At 43.4% G+C, this 21,115-nt stretch overlaps 1 protein-coding gene across 1 annotated transcript in view; it reads left to right on the forward strand.

The window, feature by feature from the left end:
• The window catches only part of T265_10659 (hypothetical protein), a gene marked incomplete at both ends in the record, with an annotated part of 51,100 nt that overhangs the window by 2,719 nt on the left and 27,266 nt on the right, over positions 1-21,115 (forward strand). The window contains one exon of the mRNA XM_009177107.1: positions 16,235-16,691. Within this exon, the coding sequence (XP_009175371.1) occupies positions 16,235-16,691 (457 nt within the window). The remainder of the gene's footprint in view (positions 1-16,234; positions 16,692-21,115) is intronic.

Here is a 21,115-nt window from a genome sequence, read left to right on the forward strand (position 1 = left end):
CTCATTCTTTCGAACGGGATCGCACAATGAGAGAAGTGGTTTGAAGAATACGGAAACGAATGCTTCGTGCAGTTTCACTGAAACCGTATCTCCATAAACCTTATCTTTGTTTGAGCAATCGAAGACTCCCGAGACTTCATCTTCTGTTACTGCAATCTTGTCCAGGCTCTCTAATCGAGGTTATTCTTGTAACTTCAGCCAGTTCACTTATTACGAGATTCGGAAGTCAGCTGTGTGTAGCATTGTGCATCCAGCAAACCATCTATCACTAAACTTCAGCCAGTTCACTTATTACGAGATTCGGAAGTCAGCTGTGTGTAGCATTGTGCATCCAGCAAACCACTCTATCACTAACAACCGAGATAGTGATGCCTATCTGGCATATTGCAAACGACAGGGAAGATCTTCCCAATGCCACAAAATTTTCTAGCTGTTTTTGTTTTATAAGCCATTCCGCTCCAATAGCAGTTGTGATAACTGCCAGGACAGTAGGTTGGTCAGTGGCGTTCATTTGTTGAGCGACGTATGTATGCCCAGCTATTCGGTCGTCCTGGTTACTTAAAATGGTATCACGTCTAACAAGGTAGACCACATGGGTCGGTCAAACGGTAAACCAAGCTTTGATCGGGAGATGCTTTCTTGATAACCAGTGAGTTGGCTAGTGAATAGCTCTAAAGCTCTGTCAGCTTGATCTCAAGAGTTTTGGGGACACGGTATTTGAAGGGCCTCCAGATTTGGCCGATGTTTCATTTGAACAAATCACCGATAATCCTGATTCTGGCTTCCCTATATGATCTACCACCTTCTACAGGAGAGGTCCATTGTGGCAGGACGAGAATATTGGACGGTCCGGTTATTTGTTCGTAAGCGGTTCTTTTAAAAGGGGCTGAAAGTGTTCATTGCAGGTGCACAGGGTACGCGAGGTGGACCAGTCCAATGCTTCCTCTTGACCGATTTGCCGAGGGCGAATTTCTATGGTTGCTGGCGTAAAAGGTCGGTGGGGAGCTACAGCAAGCATGCTGAGAGTAATTGCATTAACTATCCAAGGGAATACATACGTGACCCAAAGTCAGTATACCGGTTCGCGGATAAATCTGCAAATATCTGGAAAAGTGTGCAGAAAAGACTGTTGAGCAGCACATTTGGTGATTGTGATACTATGCACTGAAAGTCACTGTTCTGGTCTTCAGCAGAAGTTTGGTTTCTTGATAGGAGTTAATGCTGGTGACATCTTTGGCCTGCCAATTTGAGCCTGCCAACGCGATCCGTGCTCTCACGCTCGTTTCTATTCCCTTTTTAAAAATATTCTCATCGAAATTTCCAAAGTTTGTCAACTTTCTAGAAGATCAACATTTTCTCAACCTAGGATGGATACTGGCAAAAGCTCAGACGGCCTTTCAAGACCTGCTTAAGATCAATTGATGAAAATTCCTCACTGGAAATCTAGCTCTCGTCTAAGGCTAGACTGTTCCAGGTTGCATTAGGCAGCTCTCCAGGAACAATATTTTGAGGATGATATGATGGCATACACAAGGTTCACATGAAACATATATCTGAGTTGAAAGTCGTATGCTTTTATTCTGACTTCACAAGTACTCGAAACCTAGTTCGCTAAAGTCAATAGCTGAATTATCAGTATTCTACAATGGGAGATTTTCAAAAAAGATCTGGTAGTGCGTGTACCTGGCGGTCCAGAAAACAGTATCAGTGTAGAGGATTTCCAGTCTTTTCCCAATGAAAACTACTCACAAGGTTGCTGGAAACTCTTTTTGCTATAATCTTTATTGTTTAGTCAAGTCAGTCCAGAGGAAATAGTGTCGTGGACTATCGAAGAAAGAGACCAGGAATCCAGGAGAGACATAACAGATGAATGTCCTATCGACGAGGAACAGACTATATTTAAAGGAATCTTGAGAATTCCATCCCACAAACCACTCTCCACTTTGCATTGTGATGTGTTTGTCTTTGTTATGACGAATGGGTCGTAATCTTAAGTAAGCAGTTCATAGCACTGGAGACATCACAACGATTTGACCTCTCCTCAACGACTAAGTGTATACTGTGTTCGATAATGAGCAACTGTCAGGGCAAATGTTCCAGTAATTTTTGCAAACACAAAAGCTTTTTGATCACTCAAAAAAACCTATACTTAACTGCAAGACAAGCAGAATGATCACTCAAACCTTGGTTTTCGTCATCGTTACAAACGTCTTCATTTGCCAGAAGGTCAGTAGTACCGTTCTTCCTCCGTCATATTCTGATGTCATAACCACTCAATTTCGCGCTATTCACTCGATTTCCCTACTTCGAGGAAAAACCAAACAAAATAGATTGTCGATAAGAGGTGCCGCTGATCTTGAGTGACACTTCAAAATGCGGCAATGAATTACAGACCCAGATAATTTGGAGAGAGCTAACAAGCTGTCTGAAACGCCTGAACAGTGAAAGACTACTCTCTGTGGTCCTATTCCTACACCCTCGAATTTACTGCCCATTTCAGTTTTATAACAGATGTATCTCATTGGGATCATTCTGCTCCTCTTCAATTCCCCATATCTCAAATTTGAAAGGGGTTTATGCTGACACAATCTCGGTGTTTGTACAGAAGACGTTACTCTCAGTTCCATGGTCTTGTGGTCCTTCGACTTAACTTCTGTCTCGCTGAAGTGCCCTAACTTTTGGGGCCATAAATTTTACGTATAATTACGTCGACCGACGGACCGTTTATTTGGAGCCGTACTATCAGCAAACAGTTCTGAGGGATTCTTCTCTGAGTCCACTTTTGAGTGACCATCTTAGCAGTAAACATGAACTTAATCAACTGGACCGAGGATTAGACGTACTCCTTTTTCTCGACGATGATTGGATGGTTATTTCTTGCTTGTATCATGTGGCTCTGAAGAAGACACTATTGTAAGCAATTTTATCAAAGTGCACTCTTTGAGACCAAAAATAGCAACGCTGTACATTCTTTGGACTTTAATTTGGCCAAACTATCCACAAGTTCAATTTGGAAGAAGTCCACTAGAATGAGGTAATTCACAAAATATTAGACTTGCGCCACTAGACCAGAAGCGAACTTTGACGTTATCCAGGTGCGCCAGGGGAATCGGAAATCTGGGAGAAAGTCCATAGCTAACGTACTCTGGAGTTTTAAAGTCAAGAATATGTTTGAATATCCAGTCGGGCCATTTTTTACGGCTGCTGTAGAGAAGCAGCTTTACCTAAGTCCACCTCTCAGAAGCGATCAGTTGGCAAAAAAGTCAATCGCCGCTTAGGCTCTGCAACGCACGTTTTTAGTCCTAACAGAACTTCCACCCAACTTTATGCTCCACTTTACGCCACCCAGTATCTGAGTCTGCATTTCATTCCGCGGCGTTGTTCAGCGAAGTATGCTGAGGGCATGACATGGCAAACCACTAACGGAATGCGTGAGCAGCTGTCATGCCAGAACGTTGCTAGAATCAGTGGCTCACACAAAACCTCGACTGCTTGATCACAGCTGAGCCAGTCGCAATATGACTGCCACATCCGGTACTATGACATCAAAAGCGATTTATCTGCTCCGGTCACATGACACTTTTCTTCGATCTTGTCTTTCAAAAACCCCTTAAGTCATTTGACACCATTTAGTTAGATGTGAATTTTAATCTTACTGATAATCAGTTATTTCTTCCTTTTAATTTAATAATCAAACCTAACCTTCGACTTATATACTCATCTGCATACTGTTATCTCTGACTGCTGGTGCCAGAAAAATAACTCACCAGCAAGGAAAACAGCAACAAGTGAGTGCGTGCGAGCGCAAAAGTTACATCGACCCCGCATTATCTAAAGGACACCTTTCGACATTGATCCAGGCTGTCTGATAGACGTTTAGTGAGCACCCATCAAAATCGATCGTTTTGTCTATGACGTGCTTAAACGCTGATCACATTCGGTCGTGCTTCTGTGGCGCGCCTGATCACTCATAGGCTTTTGCTGAATTGATTGAACAATTGACTGGCCTGGATGCTGGCTGGCTTTCCTACTAAAATGTTGGTGGATTTTCAGGGTCTCAGTAGCTTCCGGGCATTCTGGGGTTACTTTCAGGAATCTGACCCCCCTGATATGCACTAGTGTGATGTTCACTAGAAACTCACTTAGAACCCAGCTGAATTTCTCGTTTACCATGTTCTACTTCAACTGAATGTGCTGTACTAGATCGCCTCATGTATCAGTTGATTCGTCATGTCTATACAATGTATCGCGATATCTCAAATAATATATATATATATATATGTTAGTCGAATTTTGTGCAATTTGGGCTGATAAATATGCTGGAAGTAGAGACTCGATGGGGTTTCTCGTAGTCCTTGGGTTGTACATAATATTCGGCGCGGATGACAACTCAGGATCACGTTCCCAATATCCATCACGTTTGGGAGTGCTTTTGAGGTTTGTAGAATGTACGCTCACATCACTGTCGTTTGAACAGTCATCCTCTTGTCCTGGAAAGGAGGACGACGTCCAAGACAAAGTTACTAGTGGACTGTCTGCGGTTTCCAGCAGTCATCCTGTTCTACTTATACCAAATCAAAGAAGCCATTCTGAGTATCTTGTTGATGGGATCTCTAGACAGTCTTCGCTGCATATTATATGGGGGTGGGGGAGGGAACATCAAGACGCTGTTGAAAAAGAGGGAGTCTGCGGCGTGAGTCCACATTTCCAGCAATTTCATCATGCACATGAACTCAAGAGTAAATTTTCATCAAGGTCCTCATCAGAGTCAGGAAGAAACATATGTGCACGCGGAAAATCGTTGTCTAGTTCGTCTGACCTGATGGTGAACAAACCAAAATGAGGTGACCCGACCCCACAACGCCAACCCGAATCCAACTCTTTTGGTTTGATGTGCCAGAACTACCCACCCGGTGTTCACCATTCGTTGTTGAAATACACCAGTGAATAGGTGGATGGAAAACCTGGACACATCTGAAAATCCACAATTCCAGAAGAAAACAAGGATGGTGGGTATACAACAAACAGATTCATTGTCACCTGGGTATCTGGAATTCCTGGCAGTGTTGTCAGTGTAGGATCTGTAGCTTAAGACGTAAGAAGTTTGTCATCAAGCGCACGGAGATCTCGCAAACGCTCTGTAACGCGAAAGAGGAATTCCTCAATGAAGGCTATCCCCAGTCCACTTTAGAGGTAACTCATGAGGTAGGCTATTGTGAGCTACTTCGGACGTATTCTTTCGTATGGGACAGTACTGAAGTACGTCACTTCATCAAGCAATCTTGTTGGGCGAAAGCCCCAAAGGCCTTAAAACGAACGTGAAATTTTTATAAAATGAAATCCTGAAGCCAAATTCATCAGACCGCCAATATTTGATAAGTTGATAAGAGTTTCTGTAATCCTGTTGGCAGCAGACCAGTAACCATGATATCGTGATTCACATTTAGCCTACAAGGTCTTGCTTGCGTCGCCACCATCGTCTTATAAAGTTATCGAGACCACACATCATTTACGCACAATTTTACGATTATAGACCAAGATGTGAGGAGCTCTGCTTGGAAACTTTTCAGGTTCCCCTTTCTTACTGAAATCCTTCAGGAAATGATTAATCAACTGTAGCCTTTATAGAAATGAGCTGCGTGCTGAAAGTTACCTCGAAACATGAAGTGCAGGGAAGAAACGGTCATGGACGCGAAACATGTGGTTTATTACAAGGAAATATAATAGCAAGAGCTGGGAAATGAAATATTGTTAATTTAGAACATTGCGTGGCTCGATTCTGCTGTACACGCGCACTTCAGACTACAATGTTTTATGCACAGAGGACCGGGTTTATCCAGCGTAGAAGAGCTTTGATGGAATCATTACTTCTGAAGTTTAGCTTTGCGTTGTCTGATACACAAGTGATTCGTTCCCATGAATTGAATTTCGATGAATTGGATGGACTTTTTGTCTCGCGGTGTTTTGTTTGTAAATCGGTCATAGGCAGGTGTTCGGATAGCCTTTTTAAGATGTCGATCGGTTCTGACCTACATGTTCCCGCAGCTGCAGGGGAACCAGTGTAACGGTGATACTACTGATGGGGAGCCACTCGAGTAGTATGCGTTGTTCGTGGAATTTCGCTTTGCGTCTCTTGAAAAGGTGAGATCTGTCGCGGAATTTGTGGTGTCGCTTTGTAACATTTGCTTGGATTTGAGTGAGGAATGATTGGATTCAGTGAATATCCGGGAAAACTCGAGGAGACGCGTTCAGAAGAAGATGGGTTTTGTAAATAAGATGCAAATGAGAGTTTTGCATCCCTGTCCAATGGTCTGTAAGCGGTCAGTTGGCATTTTCAAATCAATGACTCCGCAGCGAGGGCCTTTTTCCCTTCACCGGTATATAGCCCGTGAAACTGAATGAACGAACGAGGTCTGACAAACTGAGTGAAGTGTAATGTATCGAGCTGCTGAGATGGATCGCGTTCGTGGTGTTACATGATTTAATTATTCTAGCATAAAGTGCAGTGTACTAATTTTCCCGGGCCACGGGTAAAAAGGCATCACACTGGTGTGTCTTGAATAGCTCGTCGTGTCCTTGCAGTAGACTGAGTTTCGCTTAGTTTAGTTAAGGCAACTCTATCGAAGTGTAGCGGAACGCCGGTCCAGGAGGCCACCCCACCAACAAACAGATCAGACAGCAGATCACATCTGTCCCAGTTTCATCCATCGTTTGTCATGGAAACGAGTCATTTACGTCGCAACACCATCGTCATGCATAATCAGGACCGAAGCTGTTGTAATCAGCATGTTAGAACCGGTCCTTTACTGTTATGGAGACATCGTTCTGTAAGTGAAGCAGTCTACTTATTGTCGATCATCAGTAGTGTGTAACTCTCGAACCTACCACATCTCGACCGATGGTTGAAAAGTTGACCGTTCGGCCACGAGAAACTGATTGGGTCACACTTAGGGTGCTGCGCTGTTCGACCTTCAATTTACATCACATGAATCCACAACAGATTTCGGTCTCTGGATCCGGGAGTTTACCACCAAAATGTGCTTCGAAACTGCGGCTAGAAACGGCTTACTTTGAGGTTTCTTTCCCGATAAAACATTTAATCATGAGTAGAATTCACTTCTATTAAAACCCAAATGAGGCGAACCAGTAAAGTTACAGCTAAGGTGTGAACCAAGGTCATCATGGCGATTCCGAAATAAAATAAATCACGTCGTGAACTTCATACTGGGTCTTTTTCAGTTTGGCTTATAAACAGTAGGTCCTTTCTGTTTGATTCAAGCATCCACATGGGGGTTTTTTGGATGCATTTTTCCCGGTTCCTTCATTCTGCAACTTCCCGATGAACACATAGCAGTTCATTTTATAAATCACACATCCATTGTAGAATAACCAGTTGTCATTTTTCTCGGGATTAGTTTTTTTCACAAAAGTACAAATCTGGGTCTCGCTTCGTTAGAGTCCTACAAAATCCGCCAATTTCCATTTCGTTGAGTACTTTGTGGCACATCGTGGCACAACATCCAACCTACTGAGCTTACGAATCAGTCGTTCTGATCACGCGTCCATTCATTCGACATCTGACACTCGGTATTACATAACAGAACATATGTTTTCGAGAAATACACTCAATTTGGTTTTCACGAGAGACTCAAGTGAATATTCCGTTTACGATATTGTACAACTGAATGTGCTGCACACAGGCCGCCTCATGTTTCAGTTGGCACGATATTCGAGTTATCGCAGGGTATCTTCATAAAGGAAACTACTCACAAGGTCGCTGAAAACTCTTTGACAGCCCACGACCGGTTTCACCCTTCTTGTAGCTCATCAGGTAGGCACAGTGCCCGAGTTTTCGTGAACCTTATGTTCTACTTGAACCCAACTTGGACTGTTCTCGAGAACTACACTCATTTGCAAATCAGTTTGGCATTCGCGAAAGGTTTACCTAAAAAAACTAAGCCCGGTAAGATTGAGCCTTCCATTGACCAATCATTCATCTCCATGCTACATAGAAATATCTCGCGAAATTTGACAAAACCTGACGAACACTGGTAGACAATGGTTTAGCCAACCTGCTAAACAATGATAATGCTAACCATTCTCATCTTCCGATCGTTTTTTTCTCTGTACTGATACAGCAGTTTTGTGGGCTAGTGACGGTTTTTTCTGTGGGGGTGGAAAGAGAACAGCCCGCTGTCGAGATGCACTTCTGCCTTTAGGTTTAGAATGATAGCGATAATGTGGGTGTGTCAATGATGGATGATTGACAGATGGATCGTATCGGATTACTATAACTACACATATTTCCTTATTTCCCAGCCCCCTGAACTCCTACCCGGAATAATATAATATATCTTGTGTTCCCCCGGCTGGGGAGTGGAAGCCATCATTTGTGTGCGTGAAATGAATGTTTGACACGCAACTAAAGGATGAATAGGCTGTCTTGTTCACGTCTTCTGGAGCAGAATAACGAGTTGTCTGAATTTTTCAGCAAGACTGCCCAGGACTGGGGCGTATGAGTTGAACGGAGATGTATTCAGTCTATGGGGTTGTCAATCATGAGGAGGAATAGAAGCAGGTGGATTTGACTTCAAAGACGGGCAGACAGAGTCTTATGTAAATTCCGTGTTGGCTTCTAATCTCGGCATCACGTTCCTTGGAGTTATTTGGAAAACGAACGGGGAACCTACGTGTAGCACAGTGCTTCTTAGAAATTCCAACTCAACACCCTCCTAACCTCCTTGTGTAACGGAAACAGTTGTCTATTCGTTTCAAATGATTTCTGCAAACAGTGAAGCAGGAACGACTCAGCTGATACGTTCTGACAACCAAGAAAGTTCGGTAACAGTCATCAGGCTTAGACAATCCCCGTGTGTTATATCGACACATCCATGTGGTGATGAACTTGGATGGTGGCTCCCCGGATGGTGTGCCCTAGACAACCCCGATGTGTCTCTTGGCATACGAAGCAAGTCTGGTAATTAGCCGCAAAACCCGCTCAAGTGAACACATCACTACAATCTCACCACCGTTCTCCAAATTCCTTTTGCCGCTACCTCCATCGCCCCACCACGAGAAGCCGATGAAGGCTGTTTACTGTCCTTCAGTAAGAAACAATCGTTCTTTACTTAGGCATGTAACCTTCGATTATTGTCTTAACGCAAGGTTTGTTGTCACGGCGCCAAAAGCTAATCGCATACCACACTTCATGCTTTGGCCCAAGAGGCGCCTGTCGTGGCAAGGCCACACTGTGGTGTAGACATGAAGGATAAGCCATCTACTTCCTGGTTAGACCTACCTCCTTGTCTTTGACAGATGACAATTTTTTTGGAAGAATAGCATTCTACAAAAATCAGAGCAATAACCATTTCTCCGGAATATCGTAAGCAATCATGACAGCGATTGTGATGAAGAGGCGTTAAAAAGTGAGAGATCCACAACTGCCATCCTACAAAACTAATTTTTCTGTTCTAAGGCTTCCTCTTGATGTGACCTGAAAGTCACAGTCTATCTTATGATGAGAATTCCTCGAAAATGTTTCGGGCACCTGAGTTGGAGGAACAAACCCTTCGATGTCAATCTCGATCAGTCTTCAAGTAGAACAATCCAGTTGATGTTGTAGTCGCAAAACCACTCACAACGTGAGTCTACAGAGTGACACAGTGACATTCGAATCAGATACACCTTATGACAGGATACTAGGACCTTCCGCATTTTTTTCACTTGACGGTATTAAAAATTGAATAATTTCAGGTAAAAGAAATCAAACCTTTTATTTATATGAATATTGATTTGGACAACTGATTTATAAAGTTAAAAAACTCGTAGGGTCCCTGGATGAAATGACCTTATGAGTTTGTCACCTCAGTTTCTCTCGTTCGAATGTTATTGTGTCGTTTTGTCCAAGGAAATGTCTCTGTTCAGTCCCGCTTGAATATATCACAATTAGATATGAATCGAGCGATCCGGTAATGTCTAATGCCAAATGTTACGTTGCGTAATTCTACGGTCTCATCGTTTCCCGGCATCATGCCGGGGCAGCGTTTGGATCTTTTCGAATTTTAGCTTACCTTTATTCCAACAAATATTGGCGGGCTAACTTTTCTCTCCAGTTCACCTTTTGCACGAAACAAAGTACCCTTGCGCACAGTATGTAATTCCACACGCGAGCTGTTCTCAGCCGTGTAGGCGAACGCCCTGTGCCCGTTTCGGTCTGAGGAAGTAAGATCGGAGGATGAACGGGAATGGCGGTCCCATGACTATTAGATGATGGCACCTAACTTATACAGTATTCTAGATATGCACATCATGGACGTAACGCACTAGTCATAAGGTTGATGAAAACTGTTTTTTGATTGACCATGACCGGTTTCATTCATCTTAGGGTTCATGAAGAAAGCATAGTTTCCAGATTTTAGCCAACCTTACGTTCTGTTTGAATCGAAATTTGACGCAGCACACTGATTTGAAGAAGACCACCATGAACAGATATTCGGTTGGACTTCACTGAGTTTCTCCGTCGGGACAAAATAAGTACGCAAACGAGAGTACATGGTAAGGTCCATCCAGTTTACATTCGAGCAGAACATAACGTCGACGGAAACGTGTAGAATGCGCTCAATTAATAAACCACAAGAAGAGCGAAGCCGGTTGTGAGTTATCGAAGAATTTTCGACAGCTTTATGAGTAATATGTTCTGCTCAGGTACTTATTTTATGGCCTCCACAGCCGGTCATACTATGAAGAAAAGGGTAATCTATAGAGGAGAATGTCGGTAGCTCAGGTAGCGTAGATGGTCGTTGGCTTGTTCGCTGAGCTGGGCGATTTGGTTGCAAACGTTTCATCACCAATCGAGGTGACCCAGCCCAGCGAACAAGCCAACGATCAGAAAAGGGTGAATTTGAACCAAAAACACTACCCAGCCATTGGTATTTTCATAATTTCAGCTAAGTGAGCTAAAACAAGTTTAGGTTATCGAAATACACTCACTTGCAAACTAATTTGGCTATTCGAGAGACTCACCTGGAACCCAGCTGAATCTCTCGTTTGTGATGTTCCCACCCAACTGAATGTGCAGCACCAAGCCGCCTCATGCTTCACATCATCACAAACAAGTGATTCAGCTGGGTTACAGGTAAGTCTCTCGAAAAACCGAATCAGTTTGCAACTAAGTGTATTTTGCTAATTTCGTGTAATTTGGTTTCGACCAGAACATAAGGTTGACGGAAACTTGGGGAATGCGCCTACTTGATGAGTCCCAGGAAGGGCGAAATCGGTCGTGGGCTATCGACGAATTTTCAGCAACGTTATGAGTAGAGCAGTACAGAAGTTTCGGTTAACGTTAAATATCCACCTAACACCTAAACTGAAAACCTGGCACCGTTAGTTCAACGCCATTTACATGTGGACCGCTTCTCCACCGCTCCAGATCAGAGTCTTCATACGTGGGATACAGCAACGACAGTGAGGAAGAACACGTTCAAAGAAACTTATAGGATTTCGGAGAAAACCGACTGTGGACCACCATTTATGTCGTCTGATTGGATACCACGAGTTGTTCATAAATACTTCGTGTTCATTTCAGCGAAAAGCGAATGATTTTATCTACCGGTCTGTCCGCGTTTTGCTCTTTGGACGAATTCACTGAGGTTTGAGGTCCGCTATTCTATCTGTATAGTTGAACACAATGAACCTCTACAAACAGCACTCACGCGGTTATCGATGTTCCTCTAACTGCAACACAACCTTAAGCCCTTCATTCTGATCGTCAGTTCCTGCTGAGCACAATCGACTTACTGTTGTGTATAGTCACCACGTAGTCTGGCAGTATAAATGGCACACGCCGACCCCATGCTGCGCCGTACCACGCAAGGTCCAGTTCACGGGTCGCTGCCGTTGTACAGTAGCCGAGTGTGTGGTTTCACGACGCAGTTGTTAGACAGATAATATGTGCGCTTTTAGTACAAATCGCCAGGTTGGAAAATGCCACGAATTTGGTTTAGTTGGTATCCGGATTGTTCGGAAATAAAAATACAAACTGCAGACAAAAAGTGGACATTTCAAATTTGAGCCCAAAAGACGGAAATTTCGGTTGACTTTGCATCGAATTGGTTGGTACACTCAAAGCCTTTTTGACCATTATTATAGAATACATTTGCAGCATTCGTTGAGGCACGTCTAGCCGTTTATTGGCTGGAGAGTGATAAGACCATAGCACCGAAGTACTGAATTCTGACATCCTACAGAGCTAGTTCAATGAAAAATAAGCAGTAATCGACTGACAGTTTTTTTTATCAGATGGTTAATGGTGTGAATTTTCACGTGAGTATCACCCCGAAAGTGCAGTGAATAGGCATCACCCGGTCATATGGATCTCAGTAACCGAATAACTGTTGTCCAAAGTATCAACAAGACTGATTAATTTGGCTATTCATGAATGCGAATTAGGAGTGTCAAGAACGTTTTGGGCTAATAGGCTATTTAAATGCTTGGGAGATGGAAACTCTTTCCACTCTCAAGTAACACTGGTATGCTTCATGGTATGTCACCTTCTGTTGTCATCTTTTAGTCTAAGGAGGTATTTCCGTTTTGAATTCTCCCAACTGAAGACGAGAAAATTTGAAGTTGTTGCGTAGATTTGAAATGTTTCATTGGGATTTTTTGTTGCAGGCGAAGTTATATGGTGTCAATTTGTCGAAATATAGGTAGCTCGGATGTGCGCAGTTGAATTCAACTGCGCACTGACGATGTCTCGTCGACTGGGGACGAGACGTCTGCAAGCCAGTTGCCAAGCTCCGTGAACAGATCAATTGCCATCCGATCAGCCACCAGAAGTGGGCTGGTGCTGAAAATATCGAGGAAGCGTTGAATTCCTTCCCGTTTCGGGAGTCCTAAGCACTGTGAAACTGAAGAACCTTCAGAGACGGTTGAAGAGGAAGCATGAATGAAACGGACATTCAGCTTTCACGAAGTTTCCAAGTTCAGGATGGCTTTATGTAATAAGTTTGGATGAACGGAGTCCGCCATCATGAAATAACCTTGACGCATGAAGGTCATAGCACAGAAGGGATAGACCAATCTCAGGATATTAGGGCTAAATACATTCTTCTTAAATGTGATTAAAGCTGGAAGGACAGCTTTGTTCGTCCGGTCGAATACACCGTATCGTGGTGGCACTCATGCAAACCGGAGGTGAGATCAGCAGATTTCGATTTAAAACACGCGCCCTAACAGATCGGACCACCATTCAGGTATACCAAGTCTTGTGATTGGGTTTCTTCGTGAGTACAATAAAACCCTGAGAGTCCGATTCCCGACAGATCTCAACGAACTTGCAGTGCGTATCTCTAGTAGGGAGTTTCCAACCAGCCAGTGGTTGAACACTTAACCAATGGCTGATCAGCAGTGTGATTAATTCTCACTCATACGTCATTCAGTCAAATAAACCACATTATGTGGTAACATACTGAGTGGCTCCCCAAGTGACGATTTCACAGAAGAAAGTCGCACTCATGCGGCGAAATCAGTCTTCCTCTGAGTCACTTATAGGATGATGGTAGTGTAATAAGTTTTGATAATTTTCAGTCAACATTACGTCGTATAAATGAAGGAGATCTACTATCCTCGAATTCTGGCACAGATGTCAACCAAAAAATTTGTAGATCTATTCACCCTGTTGCCAGTATTCTACTTTATTTCCTGAACTCTTTCCGAAGACACGTCGTTACATCTAAAATGGACATTCACGTTCCCAAAGAAAAGCCAAACGAAAAGTCAGAATGAGAGAGTTTTTTATCAACATCATAAGGGTTCTTCTTCTTGATTGATTGTGAGTCGCGGAATCCACTTTGATGGTTATGAAGTAGCTAAGGATTGACAGGAAAGAGTAATCTGTCGCGGAATCCACTTTGATGGTTATGAAGCAGCTAAGGATTGACGATAAGTGAGCGACAAACAGTCAACGAACAAGTTCAGATTTCTCATTTGTAGATACCACTCTCCACGATCTTATTTTACATTCGGTTTCAGTTATGAGACAGTCGTAACTGTATGTTTTTAGATTCCCATCACTTTCGTTTGAGGAGTGCTCTTCTAGTCCTGATACGCATATTTTGGTGTGTCCACACCAAAGGCGGGAAGCACAGGATTCGAGTTTCGTTCATACTATACCTGTTCAGCAGTGTGTATCCCTTGTCATGCTGGGATTCGAACCCCGAACAGCTAGCCTGCAAAATGAGGATGCTTCGTGTTGAACGCATCTGGTTCATCACCCTCGAACACAATGGTGCTAACGTTTGAGTGATATGATGGGTTTGCATGATAACTCTAATCGCAAGTAAATAAGACGACTTCATGAACGCCACTAGAAAACTTTTGAGTAGTCGTAGGTGGTCGCATCCACATTCTTCTCAATTAAACAGTCCTTCTCCTCTCTTGATACAGTCGTTCCGGTTAGTCTTCTCTTCGGATGTGAATATAACTCACAATGATCCCGCAACCTACCACGGTCATGATTTTGACATAGTTCTTCCGTCAGATCGATAATATTCTGTCAAGTTGTGCTCCGCCAGATTTTAGCCGAAAGTTTGTTTGAAACCGGGAATAAGTTTTCCAAAGTACTTCCAGTTCTGAAAGCCTGACTATCTTCGAAGACGAGAAAATAAGCATGGATGCAATCAGTCGTCCTGAAGAGGTGCGAATAGCTAGTTTGAGAGCTAGATAACTGCTCTGCAAAAGTGCCGAGCACGACGATGTGGCCGTGTCCGGAAAAAGCTATTTCTCTGGTGCAGATTCTGTGCAACGATAACTGATTACAGGTAACACTCATATGGAAATTTTCGCGTACATTACCTGCCAGTTCTATTTCCAACACGCGATCAATCCGCGACAGGCGGGAATGTCGCACTCGATTCAGAAATGAGCTCAACTTGGTTTTGGCAGATCTGTGAGAAAGGTTACTTTGAAAATCTTCTAATCAGAGTTTGTTTGATTGAATAAAACGAGAGGCGTGAGTGGGTTTGTGCAATATTCGCAGATCAGATGCAAAAAAAACTGACGAGATCAGAAGAGACAGATCTATCATGAAAGGTGTGAGAACCGTTTGTCGGTAGATAATGCCTCCCTCCAGCACACATGAAAAAAACTCGAGACAGTTGACAGTACTGATATCAATAGATCATCCATGAGTGACATGAAAGTGAAGAACAGATCCACCGGGGTCTTCATCTTTAGTCTTCATCACTGATGAAAAATTACCAATTGGCACTATAAGACTACTTAAGCGAAGTAGCTTTGAAAAAGACCGATAGTCAGGAGAGACTACTGAAATTCTTATCAACACCTGAAGGCCCACAGAGTACACCTCTAGGGAAGCCACTTTTGTCTTGCTCCTATGAATGGTCCTATCCAAAGAGAACAATTTCCTACAAGTGTACATATTTTCGAATTTTTACAGGCAATCTTTCTAGCCCATAAATCCACCGAAGGGACTGGTCAAGAGTGATCTATTCTACAATATCGAAGGGCGAAATTTTTGACAAATGGGGCGGTCTGATAGAATAGATTAAGTTCGGTTGACGAAGTTGGCCACTGACAGTAGAACCTATAATCGCTCTGGTGAAAGGTGAAATCTAAGGGGGAACAACTGGTTACTGGTCGGATACCATGCGCCAAGTGAGGGCCCAAGACTTACGAATGCCGAAGTCCAGTATTCATCAACTAATTTTCCGTCAACCACTTGTTACTCGTCTTCAAGTTTCATGAAATATTAGTGTTTCCGTAGTCTCTTTATCAGGTCACGTTAACACCAAGTGAATAAAATGGCACCTACCAAAACCGTCAGTTTTACAATAGGATAAGTTGAGAGAAACATAACATCCCGTCTGCCTTGGTGTGATGGTTTTGCACTAATGGTATCCCATTGAGCTATACTTTTGGAGTTCACGTGTGATACTCAAAGGCTGGTCACTGTGCAGTCCAGGTTAGCGGTTGAAGCAAGTGTGGCTGCTTTCCCCTTAAAAATGTAGGCTACTCTGAGAGTCTCACACCAACCATCACTGCTTTCTGGTTATGCTTTTGAGCCAGCGGCTTTGGTTGAACGCAATTGGGTCATCCCTCTGTCCTAGTCTGGAAACTTTGGCAATATCCTAGCCGATTTACACACGTGTAGTACACATTTGAAATCTACTGACAAAAACTGACATGGTTGTAGACTCTCGTCTGATGTTGCTGTCAGTGAGGATCAAGATGATGTATGATGATGATGATGATGATGACGATGATGATGATGATGATGCTGATGATGATGAGGACGATGACGATGATGGCGATGATGATGATGATGATGATGACGACGATGATGATGATGATGATGCTGATGATGATGAGGACGATGACGATGATGGCGATGATGATGATGATGATGATGACGACGATGATGATGATGATGATGCTGATGATGATGAGGACGATGACGATGATGGCGATGATGATGATGATGATGATGACGACGATGATGATGATGATGATGCTGATGATGATGAGGACGATGACGATGATGGCGATGATGATGATGATGATGATGACGACGATGATGATGATGATGATGCTGATGATGATGCTGATGATGATGCTGCTGCTGCTGATGCTGATGCTGATGATGCTGCTGCTGATGATGCTGATGCTGATGATGGGTAAGTCATTATTACTTTGACGATAACCAAACGGTGGAGTTGCGTTGTCCTCCGTATACTGACCAGTACTACATAAACCTCGATAAATACGTGACCAGCGTCGCAAAGAAGCTCGATCGCATTTATCCTGGAAGATATCTTTCTTTAAATTGCTTCACACGACTGCCTGGTCGTTTGCGGGCTTCTTCTGCGTTACTGCTACAGGAAAACGGACAGCCCACTCCATCCTGGAGGGGAAGCAATGTGCCATAAACATTGAAAAGTATTGGTCGACCAGTGGTAAGCGAGGATTTATTGTTTGACGTTGGAAAATGTTCAAAGAATGCTTGGCGTAAATGTCTTGTAATGAGATCAACCTTTATATCTCCTTTGGAGGGAAGACAAATGAAAAGAGCTCCTCTATGCACTACTTCTTGCCAATTTAGTTGCATCCATTTTTTTCGTTTTTTTGAACTAAATCCTGCTACTGGATGATTAGTCGGTTAGTGTTCGGGGGTTGTCCTCAATTCTCTGCAGGCTCTCTGTCTCGCCTTAGTATACAGGCAATGGATAAGATTATGCTCTTAGTTGACGGGGACAAATCTATGGAGATTTGTGAATTGTGGTTCCAACCTGCTCTTGCCACAATTACACATCGGATCAATTGGAACAAAGCATCCACCTTCGCTTCTGGTGCCAAATGAAGTAAACAGAGCAAATGGTCATCGCCTGTTTGTTTGCTGGGCTGGGCCATCCATCACCAATCGAGGTGATATCATCAGTGCGTTATTCGAGAGCGTAGCGTTGGGTCGGCGGTGATCTCAACCAAATGGTTCGAGAATACGGGAGACAGATGAAGATTAGGACCGAATACCATCTGTAAATTTTGGTTTGCTGGATATTTGATTGAAGTCTCCGATTTCCCAGGCGTTACTTGAAGATGTCAACTTCTACTGTCGCTATAGTTGACCTGTTAAACTGGCTTTCTTGTTGCCATAGTATATAAAAAATTCAAGAAGAAAATTCAGTGTACAGCGTGGAATAATATCTCCACCAGTTTTCTAGCTTGCGGACTTACTTATAACGAGCTTCGATGCAGTGGAAGACCACAAGGCCCTTGCGAACATTCAAGATAGTTTCAGTGATATCAGTATTTCTTGGTTTACATCTAGGCATTTTATTTTCTCGTCTGTCCTTACGACACTGTATTTGGTCGTCTTGAATCGCGGCCACCCTACGCAGGCATTGTGCTTTATCCAGGATGTCAGACCGATTAATATAAAAACCTGATGGGGGGTCAGTCGACACGTGTTGCTATGTGATGTGGTTCCCATGATTGAAGAAAGATACACCCTGTCTTAGCGCGAGTTGAGCGCACTGCTCACAAGCTCCTCATAGCCGCATGGTTAAGTGTTCAAATTACTAACCCGGAGGTCGCGGGTTCGATACCCTGGTTAGTGGTTGTGCGTTGAGTAGTGTTACGTGTGTATCAACAAAGGTCACAAGCCGGCACTCGGACGGACAAAGATCACTCCAGCATCGACCAGATTACCATGGAAGGGGATGCCAAGCTCAAAAGTCACGTGGGCATCGGCGAATGAGGACACAGGACAACGGAGCAACCAATGGAACCACCCGACCGAACAATTCTCGGCTAGCAGCACGTATTCCAACGCACACAAACACAAAACTACTCAACGCACAACCACTGACCCGCCGGTAAGCACCACTACGCTCCCAAATAACGCACTGATGATGTCACCTCTATTGGTGATGAAACGTTTGCAATCAAATTGCCCATGTCAGAGAACAAGCCAACGACAGCTGTACAGTGTTCCCGGTAGACTGGCTTCACTTACAGAACGAATATCCATTAAAACGCCCAAACCTGCTCACACCCCCAGCAATCACACGCTGCACATCCTAATTCGCAAGTGCTTGGGCTGATGTTCGTGAAACAGACACACGACTTTGTAATTAGTACTCATTAAGGTTGCTGAAAACTCCTCAACAGCCCATGACCGGTTTCGCCCTTTTTGGGGCTCATCAGGTAGGCGCAGTCTCCGGGTTTCCGTCAACCTTATGTTCTAAGTGAAACCGAATTGCACGACGTTAGCGAATATGCACTCATTCAGCAACCTTGTGAGTAGTACATTACAAAGATATACATGTGTCGCGATATCTCGAATATCGTAGTGACTGAAACATGAGGCGGCCTGGTGCAGCACATTCAGTTGCCTAAGAACATTACAAACGAGTTATTCAGCTGGGTTCCAGGTGAGTCTCCCGAAAAACTAAATTAGTTTGCAAATGAGTGTACAGATACCCAACTGCTTCGCTGCGGAAATCCCCTCTATTGTTATTCTTACAATTAGCTATCAATATTTCCTTATTCTGCTCTCACAACACGCACCTGAGTCATACTCACATCCATCCTGTAAATCAATATTTTCAATTATTACTTTTTGCTTTTCTCGTTGTTGTTGTGGGTGATCCGTGGATGATCTGTCTGTGTAACAGCTGATTAGCATTGTTGCTCCTTAGTTTATGCTTTGACTGAATCAGTGACTGTCACAAGGAGCCAAGCAAAACGATTCTGTTGCTTTTTTAGGTATGCAGCTAAAATGGTCATTTGTCAATGAAGCTCAAATTTTGTGCATGCACCTAAATCGCTTAGGTCCCATCGGATCCCATCGCCTATCTTCCATGCTTATGACATCCTTTAAATCTCGTTGTGTATACCTCTATTCGAGGGAAGAACGCTTGGTTCAGCTCCTGGAGGTAATCTGCCGGAACTGCCCGGATTTTAATACGGGCCACAGGTTGGAGCTCTGAAAACATACCAGACTATTCTTTCCAAGTTCAGCAGTTTCGATGTTAATGCCTGAACAACGATTCATAACTTATAAGTGCTTTGCTTCCACCCGGATATAAACAGTAGGTACAGTCAGAGGATGTCGAGTCATGAAGTAAGCGATCAGCCTCAGCTTGTTAGGCAGGTAACTCCCTCAGCATGGAACTATCTTGTCGTTTCCTTCCAGTTTCAATCAGCCGCGTGTGATAATAGGCAATAGCGATATCTCTCGAGATACTTCCACTTGCAAACGGAATTCCAACTGAACCTGTCGTTTAAAGGGTCCTTCAACCAAATATACTGTGCAAGGACCAACTGATGTTTCATTTGGAAGGTTATACTACTCACAAGGTTGGTGAAAAAGCTTTGACAGTCCATTATTGGTAGTAACTAATCGCACTGAATTAAAGGCACACCACTGGATTATCAAGTGGCTGAATCGTAGCTGCTTCGATTCTTACTAAAGCCGTGCATGGGCCGTCCTTGCGATGACACTTGAAACTGGACTTGCCGTGGCGTGATTTCTATGAACAACTGAAGCAGATGCGATTCGACAGTTTGACGTCATCGATCTTTAACCAAACACAGATAGATATGGACGCCTAGCCACCCATGCGTAAATCCCGAGGGCGCTCTACGATTTGGCACCGTCAGTTTCGGCAATGGATTTCTCTCGAAAAATGTGACCAGTTTTCGCGCATCAGCTGAGATGGTGTGCAAAATGGTTGAAACCGACCTAAAAAATATATCTTATCTCGGAGCGCGGATGCTTTATAAGAAATAAATGAAACAGAGTGTACATTATACTACTATGTTGGTTTTCAACTTTTGTCACCCTAGTTCAAGCAGTCACTTATTTCGGGCAGTGGTGTGCCTGTGACTGGGGACGGCTGGCAATAAAACCCACCTTCCGTTTCACTAAGAAACATTCAGGCGGATGAACAACACGAATCTGTTGGAGATACTTCAGCTCATTCGAAAATGTAAAAAAACGTTGATCTGAGATTGAGAGACTCCTTTGGAACCCGTCAGAATAACGGCTCATGCAAAGGGACGGAAGTGAACACCGCTCTGTCATTGAGACGGTGATTTTTTCAGTTTTCCGGCAGGGTTTTGCTGTCGAACACGGTGAGTTTACAACCATTGTTTTGATTAGGTCTGTGCAGCTGAGAAAACAAAGTAATTCAATCAGTATTAACTATTATTTTTGACTTGATACCTCAGAAAAAAACATGGTTTGACGGGAGCTTTACGTCATGCACAAACCGCTTGAAGAAAACGGGTCATCCACACGGTAGGTGAGCTTGAAACCTATGTGATATTTATACAACGATGTATCTGCAAACATCTGTCCTAAAAAGCCTCCAGAAGAAATATTGTTTTGCTTGTATGACCGTCCGTCACGTTTACATCTCACGTTGTCCATTGAAGGTAAAATACAGAGAACTCCGGATTAAAGCTTCAGCTATGAACAAAAAAACCATATGAAAAGACACGCGACTTTCGGAGTAATATACTGGCAAAGAGCGGATCAATACCGATAGCAATAGTATCTTCATCATCATCATCGTCATCATCATCATCATCATCA

Source organism: Opisthorchis viverrini (genome assembly GCF_000715545.1).
Source record: "Opisthorchis viverrini unplaced genomic scaffold opera_v5_389, whole genome shotgun sequence".
Classification (NCBI taxonomy): Eukaryota; Metazoa; Platyhelminthes; class Trematoda; order Opisthorchiida; family Opisthorchiidae; genus Opisthorchis; species Opisthorchis viverrini.